The following is a 16,037-nucleotide window of genomic DNA, read 5'->3' as shown; positions in this document are numbered from 1 at the left end:
GTAATCAACCTACAGTGTTGTACTCTTCCACAATCTCCTGGCCCTCACGTCCAAGGGCAGTAACCCTGTACCTCCCTGGTGTGCCTTCTTCAAGCCGCTCTATCTTCTGTGGAACAGCATTGTAGATGAACTTTATCCCACTTTTCTCCATGTAGTCACCGATCTTCTCTGCCATCTGCTGGTCAAAACCTCGTAGGAGGATTGACCGTACCATGACTGTTGTATCCAGTCCAAGCCCATGGAGAAACCCAGCACACTCTAACGACACGTATGAGGCTCCCACGCACAGCGTCTTGCCAGGACAGTATGGCAGAGAGAAGAGATCATCACTGAAATGAAATGTGAGTTTGATTTACGCCGATTATAAGATATAATCATTCCAGCAGTATTACCACAAACTGCATAGGTGGGAATCAAACCCATTTCTTCGACATGACGAGCAAAACCCTTTCACCATCATGCCACCCACCACCCTGTTAGGAGTGAATGAGTTATTTTAGATTATGCCGCTTATACCAATATTACAGCAGTGCAGGCCAGATATGGGTTTCACACATTGCACACATGGGAAGAAACCAGGTGTTGGGATTACTAGCAAACACTTTAACCACTAGGCTACCCCATGACAATGTTATGGAGCAATCTGTCATTATCACAGCTCCCTGGGTGTATACGAAGTTACCATGTCAGATGTTACAAGGTGGAACCATGTACCTTGTTATACTATACTCCTTTACTCCAGGGATGTCAGGATAGCGTGGACGTTCTCCTGTTGCAATGATGATTGTCTCGGTGGTTAATTCCTGCACTTTCCCACGTTTGTTTGTTGCCTGTGAACAAAAATAGAACAATCAGCAAAACTTCCACAAGAACCAGAGGAGCACATAATAAAATGCTACACAAAGAAATTAGTGGGAAACATGCAGTTTGCGAAATGCTGCTCTCTGCAATACTTATAAACAGCTTGCAAATAACGCAATAATGCACTTTGTGATACCATGGTTTCAGTTAAACCACAAGGTAATCCGTGGCTCCCATAAAAAATGGTTCAACTGCGATCATACCCCTTCACGAAATCAAAAATAGCTCATCAACAAATCAGCTGTTGCGCTCCAATAAATTACGTAAACTAGTGAAACTCGGATAGCAACTGACAGTATGTATCGTACATATCAAATAATTTGTGTTTCAGATGCTTAAAACATGCAGGGCTTTTTCTCAATAATAATCATACTGACATCATAGTAGTAACATATGAAAGACAAGACATGTTATCACTAGTATCAGTCGAGTTATGACACTTACAATGTTTGCTGTGATGCAACACACCGCGCTATAGTGCGGTCATCTGAGAACATATGGTGTCAGAAACCACACTACATTTGATTACATTCAATCCCAATTTTATTCATTAAGACTGTTGACAGAAACAATGCAGACACCATGAGAGAATGACATTACCTCATTCCATACGTGTACAACTTCCGCTTACCACATTCGTGAAGGTCCATTTTACGCACCAACCTCGAGAGCACCAATTTTACATTATTCTTAGCAATCACTAACAGATTACAGTCTTGTAATCTAAGGACTCCGAGATCCGCGTTATTGACTCATTGAAGTAATTTTTATCAATTAAATGGCCTACATTTTGTTTTTCACAATCAAAGTTGCAAGTACCGCGGGAAGTCAGTGGTGACTTGTCAAACTGTAAAATGTAAAATGTATCCAGACAGGTAATAGCCTATGTTTATTGTTACATTAAATATAAAACATGAAGTAATACTAACCCGACAACAATGTATGATAATTGGTTACAATAACTGCTTAATATATAAAATATTCTGATAATGGAATAGAAGTTCTTTGATGTAATATTATTGGATCTTTTTATCTGAATCACCGATACATTGGACCAAAACATCTGTGCACAGCTGATCGCTATTTCCGGCTAAGTTGAATAACAGGTAGCATAAGAGGTAAAACAATTAAGTTATCATGTCTAGTGATTTTTTATTCCAAGTTTCCCATACATATATATGTTTTCATTTTCAAAGTTTGTTTATTTTCATCTTCAACGATACGATATAGTTTGGACTGGGCACAATACACAAAACAGCAGTTTTGTTATGTCCTTGGAAAATACAATTTCACATGGTCTTTGTTGAAAATTATGTAATAGGTACTATAACGCGGATGTCTAATAATGCAGGGGGTGGGGGGGTCATCAGTGGACCCCAAGACCAGCGTTATGGCAAGGGATGACTGTACTTCAAGATGAATGTGTTTCAGATATGACATACAATGGTCAAGTTTCCCAATGCCTCTCACAATTCAGCAATGGACATAACCCATTGCCTGGGGTCCCAGTCCAGTGTATTTTACTGTCGGGCAAGCAAATTTGTGTACCACACTGTACCAGTGTCCAGCTGACTTTCCAAAGATATTTATGTTGTTTATTTAAAAAATAAAAATAAAATCATCAGCAATATTCGAAAAAATATCAGGGAAAGTGATTTTACATGTGCCACTATACTGGGTCATTTCCACCTCTGCAACTGGCACTTGCTGCTGAGGAAATATCCAAAAGCCCACTTGACCCAACATGCAAGCCATATCACACCAGAGGCCATGAAGATAACACCAGAATGAGAAAGGGTCTATTATTATAGGTTAATTCAAATTAAGTTTTACACATGTCATGGAAAGCGCACACATCCTGAGTGAAAATAACACCTAATGGAAGTATGAAAAGTTTGATAAAAACCTTGATCTTGTGAGGAGTAATTATTTCCCCATATCCGTTAATGTAGGTGACATTCTTGTCTCGCAGCTGCACCCGATAGCCCCAGTTGAGGGAGCCAATATAATCCTGAAATGTGGGACAAAATAAAATAATGTGTCCAGAAAAAAATATGAAGTCCAAACTCAAAGCTGAAAAGAAGCTCAGTCAAGTTACTATGTGTCAGGTTAATCTAGAAGGACAAACCATAGAGAGTGGACATGTCTAAGGTAAGGTAAATAAACCAATTAGAAAAACACAGCAATATGTACTTTCTCCCTGTGAAGATTCAGGTTAGAGTTTGGTTTTAAGCAATCCATGCCTGTCATAAGAGTCGACTAACTGAATCATTAATCAGGCCCATTGGTTTGGTTGACATATATCATCCAAATGATCCACTCAATTTAATGACAGATGGACACCAAATAGCTTGAAATTTTGCTGAGTATGGCATTAAACACAAAATAATCAATGGGGGAAGTTTGCCCTGAAGTTGAAAACCACTACAAAACTGAATGATGGCATGTATCAAACAACAGCCAAGTCAACAGGAGTTGTTTAACACCTGAAATTTACCAACACATCAAAGCATTCATAACCTAACAACAATCACCTGAATGGCGTCCCTCATGACGTCCCATTTGTGACTTGGTTCTGCAATAAACAGATATGAAACTTACTTTGCTGTTGAAACCTGAAAGTTTTGGTTATAAACATTGTCTCGATCATAATAATACTTTTAATCACTGAATTTCAAGATTCCAGTACAGAATGTGGTCAAGTTAACTGGGGTGAAACAGTATATTGCGGTATTAGTAGAATCACAGTACATTTGGTTTGTATGCCATAATGAAATCCATTTTATTTACAAAAATTTCCTAAACGTCTAGAAATTTGTAATTTTGCGAATATCTATGCATTTATTTGCTAGACAGCCGCTATTTTATATCTCAAACTGAAAAGGAATGAACCAAAGACCTTGTACTGCAATACGTACTGTACCATGGTATAAGCATACTGTTTTAGCCCTGCAAGTTAATCCCTTATCACAACACAACAAGCATTGTCACTCAGGTGACATAATCCCCCATCGCATATTATCAAATCAAACTAAAAGTGAAGGTCGTAGTTTAATATATAGTAAAATGTCAACAAAAACATTACCCTCAAACTCTCTTGATATCTTGCACTGTAGATGTTCAAACACAAAAAATATTTTGAAGAGTCACTTGAACCTTGACTAGTGTATGAAACTCCTAAGAAAAACCACAGTCGCTGTGATCTTGAAAATAAAATGAAGGTCACCAAAATCGACTGGGCCCTGCGCCTTCCCTCGATAAAGCTTGGTGTTGAAAAGCCAGTGAACGTTTCTTGAAATATCTCTCTGACAAGGTAAAATGCTCAAGTCCCATTGTGACATTGAGATAAAGGTCAAGGTCACCAAACCCAACTGAGACCTTTCTATTACTGAGATAAACCTAGATACCAAATATGAAAAGAATCTACGGTTCTTAAGATATTCCAATATGTACGTACGTACGGACATAGCCTAACACTATATCCCCGCTTCGCACTAAACGCACGGTGGGGATAATAAGAGACTAAATGCAAACCTGATGTCATCACTGCACTGCAGCCTATTTAAACATAGTCATCCACATTTTCACGATTATCAATTACTTTCAATCAATGAATTTCATTAGATAACCAAGTCTTTTACAGATTTAAGTCCATGATATTTTAAGCTGACTGACCTGTGTTCCCAAAGTCCCAGCCAAACTTCTTTGAATCTTCATGCTCCTCACCTAGAACGGATTAAAATATCAGTGCATGTGAGTGAACCATGACAAAGGCCACTTCTACCAGTAACTCAGCCAGAACACAGCAGCGTTCAACCAACTATAACCACTTCCAAATGTAAACATAATAGGATTATCTCCTAATTATCATAACTATTCAACATTTCAAATATATGCTTTCAGTCATAAAAATAACAGGTCAAATAAAAAAAACAAAAAACAAGCATGTTAAATTAGCAGACCTTGACCTTGAGAGCTGTTCATATGTCATGACTTGTCCATACAACTGGTAACAACAAACCTTTTAAATGGCAAATGTCACAATTTAAACAACCTTACCTAGTATAGACGCTCGATGCATCAGCTTCTTTGGGATGCATCCAACATTTACACATGTTCCTCCCAATCCTGTTTACAAACAAAACTGATCCTGTTATATCCATCTACTGGAAATCACTCTAACTTTCATCAAATATAAACATTCCATAAAAAAGGTACTTACTCTCATAATAATTAATCAAATATTTTTTACTCCAGACTATTGTTTGGGAGAGCACAAGTTACCCAATGGCAGAATCCCCACAATGCTGTCTGTTCGAGTAGAAGTCATGACAAAGCCAGAATCCAAACACTAGGGCTTTAACTAATTGCCAAACCTCAATTTCTTGATATTGGACCCTCAATTCGATCATTTTCCATTTAACTCAAGTAAAAACATCAGATTTCATTTCATCCTCAGTCAGCATTTTTAATGTGAAACCCATCGTCGACTTGGCTTCGTCTACCAACAACAGTTCTTAGCCCACCAACCAATCACGTTTTCCTTTTTTCTGTGCTCGAAACTGCTCAAGTTGGAGTCAAAATCTGGCTGTGTGGAAGTATTTAATGAGTTATTCAATATCAAATCAAAATAGTGATAACAGTTATTGAGAATCAAAACTAAGATGTCAAATTCAATTTTCTACCCAGCACTACCGACTGTGCGAGTGGATGTCATCACAAAGCTTGTATTCCAACACTACTATGATCACAGGCCACCACAAAGTAAGAATCAAAGAACTAATATACTCTGGTTCATAATTATTGAGAATTTTTCTTCTTACTTTGAGCTATCCTAACACCTCAACTGATTCACTGATACTTAAAACTAAGTTATGGTATAAGGGAGGTAACTCATCTTGGCCTACTGAGTATAGTACAATTAGAGTTACCTCCCCTGAATTTGTAGCAGACGTCATTTTCCTCAGCACTGTCAACAATGTCTGCTGAAGATAAAAGAAGGTTGATTTTTTAGTTGTGTAATCAAGGAATTGATGATGTAAATACATTGGCAGAGAGAACAGGAACTCCTCTTTCTACTGTGTATAGGATTAGGAGGAATATTAATCCTCTCAATGCTGCCGTCGAACCCATTCGACAGGAGTGCAGGATAGTGACATCTCCAAATAAAACTTGCAATAATTATTCAACGAGTCGGATTTACGTGTCATATGAATTATGTATGGAATGTACTAATTCTCACCTTTTTAAATACATAATGTTCAATACGTTTGTATACCTTAAAACGAAACGCCCGCTAAATACAAAATGAGATCGCCGAATTTCTCCGCACGCAGTCGAAAGTAACGGCCATTGTTGACTTCCAGTAGCAAGTCCACACTAAGTGAGTTGCCAAGGGACGTAACTCTGTAGTACTCATGAAAACCTGGTCCAATTTTGGGGGTCCTTGTTTTACGCGTTCTGGCTTTTTCCACTACGTATTTGGGTGAAAAACAAAGACTGGTCCCTTCAGAAGATATTCCTGCGTTGGCGCCATTGGCGAAAAAGGTTGGTCTGCTCTGTTCTTTCATAGTTTTCCAACCCTTTAAAATATTGCTGAACATTGAAATTTGTTTTATCAATCGATGGCACACTTTAGATTATTTTTATCATAAGCACACATCAATCCTCTCCATTATAAAACAAATTTTAACTTAATGTAACCAGGGATGCACTTTCAGATAGATTTGTGTGAGGGAGGGGTGTATTGCCAGGGGCAGACAACTCCATGTGTGAATCCAGCTAACAATGATCGTGTCATTAACTCATTCATTGAGTAATTTTATTTAACATGCTTAATATGTTTTAAAGTGTTCAAATGTGTGTACTTTGATTATTAAACAGGTAGGAAAGCATTATTTATGTTTCAAATACCTTGTGCAATATGTATGTTATTTTCAGATTTACATGTATTTTCTGTCTGTATCCAGAAGTGACAGCCATAGAACACAAAATTGTGGCTAATAATAGTAATATTTGAAAACTGACAATATTTTATTGATCTTTTAATTTAAGCAGAATTCAGCATTATTCATTTGTGGATGTCATAGCACTTACATAAACACATGATGTAGATTTGGGTAGAGAGTAAGTATTTTTTGCACATTACAGCATCACAACATACGCGCAACATACCCTGATATAATTCAGCATCAGATTTGCTTCAGGTTTGAAACATGGTATCTTCAGCACTGTCTTTAAAAGCACTGTCTAAATTGAATCTTCAACACTGGTGATACAGGTTTAAGATTAGAATATATGAAAACATGTTACAATCTTAAGTTCATCTTAATTGATGCAAAACAAAGGTAGCACTTCATAATCTTGACTCTCTAACTTGAATCTGTTTCAATAATTTAGTGTTAAGATACTGATTTTGCCAACATTGACATTGTACATCAGTCATGATGTTTAATGAACCGTTTCTTTCTTCTTCTGCAGACCTGAAACATACGTTGATTCGAAGTTCTAGGATGTTCAAAGAAGACGTATAATTCCAGATGAAACATTTTTCCTCTGTAAAGCACTGTGCTGATAGAAAAGACTATTAATATATTTGTGGTTCAACAACATTTACTTAAAATAGTTTGGTACTTGAAATAAATAGGTGTGACGTTTTTTTCACAAAAATGGAAATGTGGACATTTCGCAGAGTTGACAGTAGTTGACGTGATCACCTTGTTGATCAAGAATGGATGGACAGAATTTAATCAGGTAAAGTTTGTTGCAATGCTGATGTATCAACAAACCTTGGAAAAATAGTTTTAAAAATCTGAACTGTTGATCTAAAAATGGTGTGGACTTGCTACTTCCAGCGCACCACCATCGTGTGGTACCCAGTCTAATATTTTCTTCATAATGAAATATTTTTTGATAGTTTAATCCATATTTTTTGTTCCTTGACGAAGAGAAAGCCCATAAGTTTCCCATTTTCTAAAAATTACTAACTTTCGGCTCAAATAATTATAAACAAAACCAATCTCAATGTTACATCATCGATTGGACGAACAGGAACGATCATGGCAACGGCGGTAAACAAACAACTCCACATGCATCGTGATGCCGAAGGGAATGTGCCATCCTTTTGACATATCCAACTATTTTATCTGGAATTAATTACACGGTGTTAATAGGTAAATGTTATTGTCTCTGCACAGAAATTACCATATTTAGCGATTTTATTTTGATTTTGTTTGATAAACCTTCCAACATTCACAAAGTTGACAGCCGTAGGTGACCCGAAAGGGCGTGGCCAAACTCGCGGTCTTTCTAAGTTACAAGATACGAAGGTTGTTTGAAAAAACGCGTTCATACGCAGAATCTGAACACATATACATTGAAAGAAAACGACTCAATACCTATATAATGCAGATCATGAAACAATATCACAATATTTGTAATTGTACCCACCCTTGATGAACCGGAAGCACGTACACGGCATGGCACTCGTGGAAGTAAAATATGAACGAGTTTGAAAACGACCATTGATACATTTTCTAAACGGATTCAAATTCCCGTAAGATCCATACTATACACCAGAATTACCTTTCAGTCATCCTCAGTTATTTACTGTTAGTTGTGTTCAATAGCAGTTGTCATTTGTTGCTTGTGTTGTAGTATTTCTCCTCAAGTTAGCTGTCGATGTGTTGATCTTTAGTTTAGCAAATCCGAAGTCGATGATTTTCGCGGTCTATTTTTTTCGAAGAATGTTCTGACACGGGGAGACTTATAAATTGTCAGTGTGTCGTAACAATAACATTATAATGTTCTGTGTATATCGTCACAAGAAGTACAATTTTGATGATTGAAGATGTCATGAAAAAAATCATTTTTCCTTGTGCAGAAACGAACGAAACCAGAGCTAGTGTGAGAATGTAACGTACAGTAAATGTATTTCATAAAAATTAATTACTGCTTAGAAAACAACTGTCATCGTCTTAGAGAATCAGTATTTATTTTAGACATTAAAACAGCTAAACACCACATCTTTTGTTCACGAATTTGGAGCAAAATTGAAATTATTTTGTTACTCCAAACGGCAGAGCTTTCGGAGTTAATTCTACCTAGTATAATGCAGGTAATGTTTCAGATCAAATTGTTTGACGTGTGTGTGTGGCCGGGATGATTTTATTACTTCTGTATAAATGTTTTAGAAACGTGTTTTAATCTATTTTGTTTCTCTTTCATCAAGTACATGTACAAGCTAGATAACACAAGTAGCATAGTTAGAATACTTTGACAATAGGTTCAACCCAGCACTTACATAACTATTAACTCTTCAACAGCCAGCTTCAGTCTAATGCCAAGCGCACTGCATTGTCTGCCTTTTTTCCTATCTCTCCATTATGTAAGTCATGTTGCCCACAGTTCAACTTTTTCTGATCAAGCAGTGGTAAGATAAGAGTGTTACAAGTCAGAGGTCCAATACTTTGCTCAGCAAATAGTTTGGCTTTTTGTGGACCGAGTGGCTGAGGACTTCACCTCTGCTTATATATATAAGGTCAGTTTGTGTTTTGTTCTCATATTTATGTATATATAGATATGCCGGTGTATAGCTATATAAGAATTAAATGCATTAAGCTAATGCATTGATAGGATATATTTCTCTGCTGAACCAACAAATTAACTTGCAATTTATGGTGTGTTATTGAAATTCATATTTAGTGTGTAAGTATATTTATATGTGCGGATATTAGAACGGCTTTTAAGGTTATAGTTTCACTTCTAATCCATGAACTTATGACCTATAGATTTATTGCCATATTTCCTCATAGTTCATAGTTGTGTAACATTTATAGGATGTCTTGATTGGACACTGGCAACGTCGTTATGAACTGCCCGCTCATTGCCACACAGTGGTAAGTTAGCTGTACATATTGTATATATATTGGCTGCAGATCTTAAAGTTTGATTGTAATGTGTCAGCCTTGTAGACATATTGTTTATTCTCAAGAAAATAATCTTTTGCAGTTTAACTGTAGTGACTATTCCATTTCTATGTTATTCAGGCATAATTTGTGATATTGTGTGATATGGCTGGTACAAGCAATTTATCCCATGTATGGTAATAGTATATTTATATAATATTCACAGAACTGGAAAACACTGACTGGGCTTGCTTAATAAAGTGCATACTGTCAGCTCACCATCAAGTAGCTGTTCCGTGTTATTTATACAACTGGAACCTCGTCCGCTACTACATTTGGAGCCCCCAGTGAGGATTGACAGCATGGAAGAACACAGCTCGAAGATCGAGGAAAGTAGAAGCTGAACTTGAGTATCACTCATCTTGTTTGTTGTGAATTACAGATATCAGCTGTGACTATTAATGTGCTATACATGTGAAACATTGCAGTTTGACTCTGCATTGCAGTGACTGATCTTTCGGAACTGACTTTCTTCATACTACTGCCACGGTTATATTGAGATCATTGTATAACATTGTGTTGTCGTGGTGGAAAATTTTCCTGTGAGAAGTCACCCTTCTGTGTATGATGACAAGACACATCTATCCACTGGAAGTTGTATTTACCTAAGATATTTTCACGCATTTATAGACTTAGATTCAACAGTAATGTGGTTGACTTCTTTATAAGTTACTCGATATGCTTTAACCCTTAATTGATGCACAGGGAGATCTGCAAGATTCATTGATGGATATATTTACATACCATTTGCTTTGTGTCTATATGACTGGTCATGCCTGTATTTGCATATGCTTAGCGTGCCATTAAGCACTATCTGCTTGTTGTGCGACACGCTGCCTTTGAACACTCTCTGAATGGACTTATGTATTTATAATTGGCAAATGTTTATTGGTATATTTATATTATTGCCAATTGAGGCTATATCTACTGAATATACCTGGGTTTCTGTAGGTTTTCAGTGTGCATGTGATTTAATGGCTCTGGAGTTTTTCTCCATAAGGGATACCACATGCTCGAAACCACATACTCTTAAGTTCAACACAATTAAGTCTAGAACACATGGTAACACTGCATTCTTTGTTTGCACAGGAGACATTGCTTTATGTTAGTGCTCTCTGCACTGGCTCTCACTTTTGTGTGCAGTATTTGGCTGAGCTAAAAACTGGCTAGTGCATGATGTAAGCGATGAAGTGAGTGTGTCGCCCTGCAGCAATACTTCACACATTCCAAGGTTAGCTGAAAGTGTAATTTCCTTACACATTTTATTGCATGATTAGCTAGATTACATTTACCATATCAAGGGCAGTATTTCTTTTCTCAACATGGCTGAAGGTGGCATGTCTCAGGAGGACATTGATAAACTGGTTAAAACCCTAAATGCACTTAAGTTGAAACCTAAGACAGATACCCCTGAGGATTTCTTGGCTTGGATGCATGAATACAATGGCATGGCTAGCACTGGGGTCAAGGTAGAATCAGATAGCATGGGGGGGAAACCAGAGGTTCAGCTTAAACCCAGTACTGTGTTAAAAGTGGCAGATGTCCCACGTTTACCCTTCTTTTCCGGTGAGACTGGCAAGGATGCAAGCTATGACTTATGGCGGTATGAAGTTAGGTGTCTTTGTCAGGACAAGCTCCACTCAGATGATACCATGAGGCAAGCTATTAGACGATCTCTCAAGGGTCCAGCAGCCAGGGCTTTACTTAGGTTAGGAGCTCATGTAGATATTTTCGCCATTTTGGCAAAGATGGATAGCATTTTTGGCGATGTTAACACCGCTGAGACGCTCCTAGCTAAGTTCTATTCTGCAAAGCAGCTCGATTCAGAGTCTGTTGCATCTTGGGCACTGCGTCTGGAAGATCTCCTTGGCCAGGCTGTGGATGCTGGAGAAGTACAGGCAGATAAAATGGACCAGATGCTGAGATCCATGTTGTGGACGGGACTTTCACCAGGTCTGAAGGACAGTTCTGGCCACAAGTATGACAGCAGCCACTCCTTCAGTGAACTTCTTGTATCTCTTCGGAGAACAGAACAAGATGTTAAAAGTCGGATGGGATCACAAAAGTCTAAGCCCACTCCTGTAATGGCTGCAGTGAGATCTGAACACAAGGACAAGGAACTGGAAGAACTCAAGGGGATGATCAAGAAACTTACGGGTGAGGTGGCAGAACTGAAGAAAAGAAGTGAATCACCTTCACAGGCTTCATCTTATTTGTCAAGGTCACCTCCAGATAATTTTACCAGTGGAGGGTATACCGCTGCTCAGGGAGTCCAGAGGAAGTCTAGAAAGCCCCAAGGATCTCCTTTTCAGGTTCCTACGCCTCCAGATCAGGGAAGTCCTAGTTATCAGAGGCCACCAATGGCTCCGACACCCAGGATGAAGCCAGGATGGACAACTGATGGGTATGGCCAACCTGCTCCTATCTGCTATCGTTGTGGACAAGTCGGGCATATGAGCTATCAGTGTAAGGTTCGAACAGACCACCGATGGACTTCTTTAAACTAAAGGCAATCCATGGTTTGGGACGTGCTATGGATTTTTGTACGCAACGTCCTGTTGATAAACACACAGTTAACACAGACATATCAGGACTTGTAGGAAGTTCTTCAGAAGTGGAAGTGACCATCCATGGAGTGAAAACCAGAGCGTTGCTGGATACTGGGGCCACAGTTTCAACTCTAAGCGAGTCTTTCCATCGAGAGCATTTATCTCACATTCCAATTATATCACTACAAAATATCCTGAATGTTGAATGTGCAGATGGTCAGTCCTTACCTTATTTAGGTTATGTTGAAGTGCCACTCTTCTTAACAGGCATGTCCCCAACCGAGCAGCATGGAATATTCTTAGTTGTACCAGACAGCAACTATAACCAGTCTGTTCCTGTTCTGATTGGAACCAACATTTTGAACACATTGTTAGATAAGTGTAAAGACCTACATGGAGAAAGGTTCCTGCAGATTGCTAATCTCTTTACTCCATGGTACTTAGCCTTTAGGTGCCTTCTAATCAAGGAAAAAGAACTGGTAAAACAGAAGAATAAACTAGCCATTGTGAAATGTGCTGAGACTAAGAGGATCATTGTGCAGCCAAACAGTCAAGTGAAAGTTCATGGATATCTCTACAAACCTCTGAACTATCACTCATCGTGTGGAGTTCTTTATGCAACTTCACCATCAGCTGTACCAGACGACCTCGAGATTGCTCCTAGTTTAGTATCGTACTCAAGGGCGCAAAAGATGGGAGTTAATGTATACATCTCCAACGTTACAACTCGAACTGTATCCATATCACCCCAGGCAATACTTTGTGAGATTCAGCCTGTCAGTATAGAAGATATACCTGAGTCATCTACATCTAGTGCAGAGTCCTTGATTAATCAGATGGATTTCAAGGAAGCAGCCGTGACCCCAGAACAGCTGTCTCAGGGCAAAAGGGTGATCCGTGACAACCTGGACATTTTCTCAACTGGAGATACTGATGTTGGACACACAGACAAGGTACTTCACAGGATTGAACTTAGTGATGAGCGACCATTCAAACAACGACACCGACGCATTCCTCCACCCATGTACCAGGAAGTGAGAGACCATTTAGAACAGCTTTTACTTTGTGGAATTATTCGTAAGTCTTATTCTCCCTGGTCATCCAATGTAGTACTTGTTCGCAAACGAAATGGTAAGCTGAGGATGTGTGTAGATTTTCGCGAGCTGAATAACAGGACCATTAAAGACAGTTATTCGCTACCAAGAGTTGACGAGATGTTTGACGCTCTGGCTGGCTCAAAGTTTTTCTCCACTCTGGACATGAAATCTGGGTACCATCAAGTTGAACTATGTGAAGAACATAAAGAGAGAACTGCGTTTACAGTGGGACCTCTCGGATTCTACGAGTATAACAGGATGCCTTTTGGTCTTTGCAACAGCCCTGCTACATATCAAAGATTAATGAATGAATGTTTTGATGGCTTGCATTTGAAAATCTGTCTGATCTACCTCGACGATATCATTGTGTTCTCAGAAACCTATGAGGAGCACTTAAACCGTCTCACTACAGTGTTTCAAAGAATACGAGAAAATGGACTAAAGTTAACTGCGGACAAGTGTGCTTATTTTAAGGAAAGAATAAAGTTCCTTGGTCATGTTGTATCCTCCAAAGGTATTGAAGCAGATCCTGATAAAGTCCAGCGCATCATTGATTGGCCACGACCAACGTCTCCAGAACAAGTCCGTCAGTTTCTTGGCTTTGCGGGTTATTATCGCAAGTTTGTAAAGGATTTCGCAAAGATTTCCAGACCTTTGTCTTGTCTTATGCCACCTCCAAAGCAAGTCAAAAGGAAGATTGCACCAAGTCAATCTTGGTCATGGGGTCCAGAGCAAGAGTCGGCTTTCCAACATTTGAAGCAGCTGCTGTCCTCACCTCCTGTACTGGGTTATCCTGACTACTCAAAGAAGTTTGAATTACATACTGACGCCAGTACTCATGGACTTGGTGCTGTTCTGTACCAAGAGATGGAGACCGGGAGGAAACAAGTCATATGCTATGGTAGTCGTGGGTTAAACAAGTCTGAACAGAATTACTCAGCTCATCGCCTTGAGTTCTTAGCTTTAAAGTGGGCAGTCACAGAAAAATTCAAGGACTACTTATATGGGAATGCATTTACAGTCTTCACTGACAACAACCCATTGACCTACGTTCTCACCACCGCTAAGCTGGATGCAACAGGTCATCGCTGGTTAGCTGCATTATCAGCATATAACTTCGACATCGTTTATCGTCCAGGACAAAGCAATGTAGACGCGGATGCTTTATCGAGATTACCCAGACTAACAGAGGAGGGAGACACAGGAACATCTGAGGTATCTGCAGAATCAGTCACAGCCATCTGCCACACTATCTATGCGCAGCCATTTGTGGAATCCCTTAGCCTCTCTGCGGATGTGGTGGACGTGGAAATAGATCAAGGACAAGACATTCGCAATATGACGGAGCACGATTGGAGGAGGGTACAGTCCCAAGATCGAACGCTCAGGCCATGGATTGATTGTGTCAGGGCTGGTCGGAAACCCCAACGAGAAACAGTGCCACCAAGCAAAGCCAACTCATCAATCTTCAAGATCTTCGACCATTTTGTTATGGAGAATGGAGTTCTGTACAGGAACACGCGTGTAGGAGAAGAGAAGAGAAGGCAACTTGTACTCCCGGCATCCCATGTGGAAATGGCTTTATTTGGATGTCATAATGAAGTGGGTCATCCAGGACGGGACCGGACCCTGTCCTTACTTAGAGACAGATTTTTCTGGCCTGGTATGCTGAAAGATACAGAAGAATGGATCCATACCTGTGGAAGATGTCTTAGAAGGAAGTCCCCTACCAACGCCAGAGCTCCGCTAGTAAGCATACAAACGACACAGCCGTTGGAATTAGTGTGTATGGACTTTTTATCTCTAGAATCATCACGAGGTTATGACAGCATTTTGGTCATCACGGACCATTTCACCAGATATGCCATGGCAATACCCACAAGGAATCAAACAGCAAGGACCACTGCTGAAGCATTTTATAACCACTTTGTTCAGCATTACGGTATGCCACAAAGACTTCACACAGATCAGGGTGCAAACTTTGAAGGCAAGCTAGTGAAGGAACTCTGCGACATTTTAAAGATCAAGAAATCCAGGACCACACCTTATCATCCGATGGGCAATGGCTTATGTGAGAGGTTCAACAGGACACTGTGTGATATGCTTGGGACTCTTGCACCCGATCAGAAGAAAGACTGGAAGAATCATGTTGGACCACTCGTTCATGCTTATAATTGTATACGTCATGAATCCACAGGCCAGAGTCCCTTCTTCCTGATGTTCGGACGTGAACCAAGGCTTCCCATTGACCTGGCATTTGGGATTGAGCATAACCGAGAGAAGAAGTCCTTGTTTCAGTACACCAGGTCTCTAAAGGAACGACTTCGACAAGCATATCAACGAGCTGCTGAAGCATCTAAAACCTCTAAAGAGCATCAAAAGTCCAACTATGACATGAAAGTAAGAGGAGCTACTTTGGATGTAGGAGACAGAGTCTTGGTTAAGATCTTAGCCTTTGAAGGGAAGCATAAACTTTCCGATCGTTGGGAGGAGGATGTATATGTAGTTCTCAAGCAGCCAAATCCTACCATTCCAGTTTTTGTGGTCCAGAAGGAGAACACTGA

General features: G+C 39.4%; 1 protein-coding gene across 2 annotated transcripts in view; it reads right to left on the bottom strand.

Moving 5' to 3' along the window:
* Positions 1–16,037, bottom strand: part of LOC137296999 (thioredoxin reductase 1, cytoplasmic-like) — a 33,075-nt gene that overhangs the window by 5,127 nt on the left and 11,911 nt on the right. For both annotated transcript variants that reach the window (XM_067828931.1, XM_067828932.1), the window contains exons 7-12: positions 4,921–4,989; positions 4,537–4,587; positions 3,396–3,436; positions 2,768–2,872; positions 715–830; positions 14–329 (exon numbers count right to left, since the gene is read on the bottom strand). In XM_067828931.1, the coding sequence (XP_067685032.1) occupies positions 14–329; positions 715–830; positions 2,768–2,872; positions 3,396–3,436; positions 4,537–4,587; positions 4,921–4,989 (698 nt within the window). The remainder of the gene's footprint in view (positions 1–13; positions 330–714; positions 831–2,767; positions 2,873–3,395; positions 3,437–4,536; positions 4,588–4,920; positions 4,990–16,037) is intronic.

The sequence above is a fragment of the Haliotis asinina genome, chromosome 9 (genome assembly GCF_037392515.1).
Source record: "Haliotis asinina isolate JCU_RB_2024 chromosome 9, JCU_Hal_asi_v2, whole genome shotgun sequence".
Lineage (NCBI taxonomy): Eukaryota > Metazoa > Mollusca > Gastropoda > Lepetellida > Haliotidae > Haliotis > Haliotis asinina.
The sequence above is the reverse complement of the archived record's forward strand: the minus strand, read 5'-3'. Positions and strand labels throughout refer to the sequence as shown.